General features: G+C 36.9%; 1 protein-coding gene across 1 annotated transcript; it reads right to left on the bottom strand.

The window, feature by feature from the left end:
- Positions 1 to 205: 205 nt before the first annotated feature.
- LOC149195782 (desmethylxanthohumol 6'-O-methyltransferase-like) lies at positions 206 to 2574 on the bottom strand. Its single transcript, XM_089408808.1, has 3 exons — positions 1750 to 2574; positions 818 to 882; positions 206 to 701 (listed from the first exon to the last, which is right to left on the bottom strand). The coding sequence occupies exons 1-3, from the start codon at positions 2540 to 2542 to the stop codon at positions 459 to 461; spliced, it is 1101 nt and encodes a 366-aa protein (XP_089264934.1). The 5' UTR covers positions 2543 to 2574; the 3' UTR covers positions 206 to 458.
- Positions 2575 to 2842: the final 268 nt, after the last annotated feature.

Genomic DNA, 2842 nt, shown 5'->3' with positions numbered 1-2842 from the left:
TAGGTCACGAAGAAAATGCAAGTTACTCCAAAAGCAAGGGGGCTCCTTAGTTTGTTTACCGGTTATGAAAAATGTGCATATAAAAGTTTATTTTTCAAAATTATAATAATCATTGATGATGTGAGATACAGACTCTATCAGACTGATATCGACAAATTGTAAACCAACCATTACGAAATGAATTATCACAAGTTTTAAAACTGGGAAAAAATATTGTATTTCATAAAATATCTGATGATGAAAATATAATTTGACTTGCTCCACTAAAGAAACCAACTAAAATACAAATTGATCTTATACTTCGTAAATAAAACATGGTGACTTACTGCAGTAAACAACGATACTGAAATGGAAATTGGCTTTGCACATAGCACTCGTACTAAAATAGAATTTGCTCCTCCACTTAGCATTTGAGTGCTTCAATAATTTTAGCGAAACTTCCTTTGCTTCCCACTATCTTAGACAGAAAATCCAGCTGACTGTAAAATTCCATTCCATTGCTCCCGAGTTCTTTCTCTTGCTCCAGGGAAACCATTCAACATAGCTATATCCATGAGCTGACCAGATCCTATTGGATCACTATCTTCGGTTATATCTAAAACTGCATCTACTATTATTAATTTACCTTTATCGGAAGTGGCCCTGTAACACATTTTAAGTAGCTTGATGCAGTCCTCATCATCCCATAGATGTAGTACGTGCTTTTAATATTGACAATTCCACAGAAAATCGAATCAGTAAGAAGTGCACACACTATTGTAGAATCCAACTCAGTAACATCAATAAGGATTTTTACTTATAATGGTATACATCTAACCTTCATGAGAATCGCATCTCCAGAGGGCACGCTTTCAGACATGTCTCCACTAATGTGCGTGATACCTGGAAGAGCAGTAACATATTTATATTAATAAAACTAAATTTTTAAATAAGGTTATTTAACCTGATAGCGGTATTCTACATGTTTTAATTTTCTTTTTTGAGATTTCCTCATTAAATTTGTATTTGCTTGAAATTCCAGGAGAATTTGTTAGAATTACAAAATTAACTATAAACTCACCACAATATTATGCGTTTTTCAGAGTTATAAATTTATTTATATATGTAGAAATATATTTAAAAAAAACAACAGTATATCAAAAGTTTTTGGGTAATTAAGATATTTCAATAAATAAAATAATACATTAAATTTATTGGTGATGAATAATAAAGAATAAATATGCTTTACAAAATTATTGAATTAATACACCTGATATAAAGGGACCTAATTTGTATTAAAAGGATTTTATTTTTTTAGCTATTTAGTTTTCAGGGGGCGGGGCTTTGCTGAAGAAGTTATATATTGTCAAATACATTCTGTACATAGTATACACATCACTGGCCATGGCCCAAATACGCTGCAGCCCAGCTCCGCAGGACTCGATACTGGCCAGGGGTGTGTAAACCGCCCGACCATTACATCTTTAGTTATTAATTAAAGTTGATACCAGTTATCTGTATCTCAAATGAATCTCAAATGAAGATTAATCACATCATTAAGATTTGGTCTGTTTTTGGAATTAACTAATGTAGTTATCTAAACATAAACCACATTAATTGGTTTGAAACATAGACCAAATCCTACCTCATTATCATTTCCAATATAAATTACAAAATTCCAAATTTACATCCCAATTAAACTCGCTAAAAATATAAATGGGTAAAATGGCAATACCACGAAGAGTGAGTAAAATAACGAAAAGGTAATACCAGGAAGAGCGGGTGCTGTTGCAATGACGTGAGGAAGATCAAAATTGATGGCGTGGATGCGAGGATACACTGCCATAATTTGACTAATCACTTCTCCGTGCCCCCCGCCCAAGTCCACCAGCGTGTTCACGTCTTTGAAGCCACCATAAGTAAAGATCTCCCTCATGTCCACCTTTGTTAGCGAAAGCATCGCTGCGTTGAAGACGTTGTTGACCTCCGGGTTGGCTGCTGCATAAGACCAAAAATCCTGGCCATTGCCACAAGAATTCTTGAAATTATCGCCCACATGGAGCACTCGCTCGTGAATGTGGTCCAAGCATTGGCTCAGAAGAGCGTGGGTTTGCATGAGAGCCAGGGGAGCGAGGCTTAAGGGACTAATGTCCGCAGAGACGAAGTAGGTTTTGGTGAGATTGGTAAGCGTGTATTTCATGGTCATGGCCTCGGCTGTTCCGTTAATTTTCTGGGCGTCTTTTGTTGGCTTGATCGCCTTCAAGATTCCCACGGCAGAAAGGCAAGCAAGAATGCGCGAGAGGGCGTCCATGTCGAGAGTTTCAGAGGGGAGTTGGGAGGCAATCTGTTGGACGGAGAGAGGGGAATCCGGGCCCACTCTCCAAATGATATCGGGGATTTTAAGACGAAGAGCACATCTTAGAAGAAAGGGGTTCGCTATAGAAAACCCCATTCTCAGGGCCGAAGCCTGCAGGAAGGCTTCCTCGTTCATTTCTAGGATATCCATGGCAGAAGACTCTAGCAGCTTGACATCCTCGGGGGCTTCCATAGCCATACCTTTCATTTCCCTCGCCGAAAGCGCTTCAATTATCAAAGAGCTGTGGTGTCAAATATATAATATTTCGGGGACAATCGTGCTTTGTTCTCCATCACATTTTCTATGGGTTTGACTTGGCAAGATGGATGAAATTATTGCCTTATCCATTACCTCTCGGTAAGAACGATGAAATGAATTTATACTGGAAAAACAATATATAAAAAGATAAAGTTCGTATATGAGATATTTTGAAAAACATTAATTAATTTTAGATGTACATACATATATCCTTTATAATAAAGGTTAACAAAAATATAATGCAAAACA

Source organism: Pinus tabuliformis, chromosome 2_2, assembly GCF_031772625.1.
Source record: "Pinus tabuliformis cultivar Carrire ecotype Pingquan chromosome 2_2, CPIR1, whole genome shotgun sequence".
Taxonomy (NCBI): domain Eukaryota; kingdom Viridiplantae; phylum Streptophyta; class Pinopsida; order Pinales; family Pinaceae; genus Pinus; species Pinus tabuliformis.
This window is presented reverse-complemented; position numbering and strand designations above follow the sequence as displayed.

What these genes read in the sequence shown, in the direction of transcription:
- LOC149195782 (XM_089408808.1), bottom strand. Translation starts at nt 2,542, where the DNA reads ATGAAAGGTATGGCTATGGAAGCCCCCGAGGATGTCAAGCTGCTAGAG. An exon ending in AACAGCACCCGCTCTTCCTG is followed by an intron (nt 883 to 1,749) that starts GTATTACCTTTT and finishes CTGCTCTTCCAG; the next exon opens with GTATCACGCACATTAGTGGA. An exon ending in GAGATGCGATTCTCATGAAG is followed by an intron (nt 702 to 817) that starts GTTAGATGTATA and finishes CAATATTAAAAG; the next exon opens with CACGTACTACATCTATGGGA.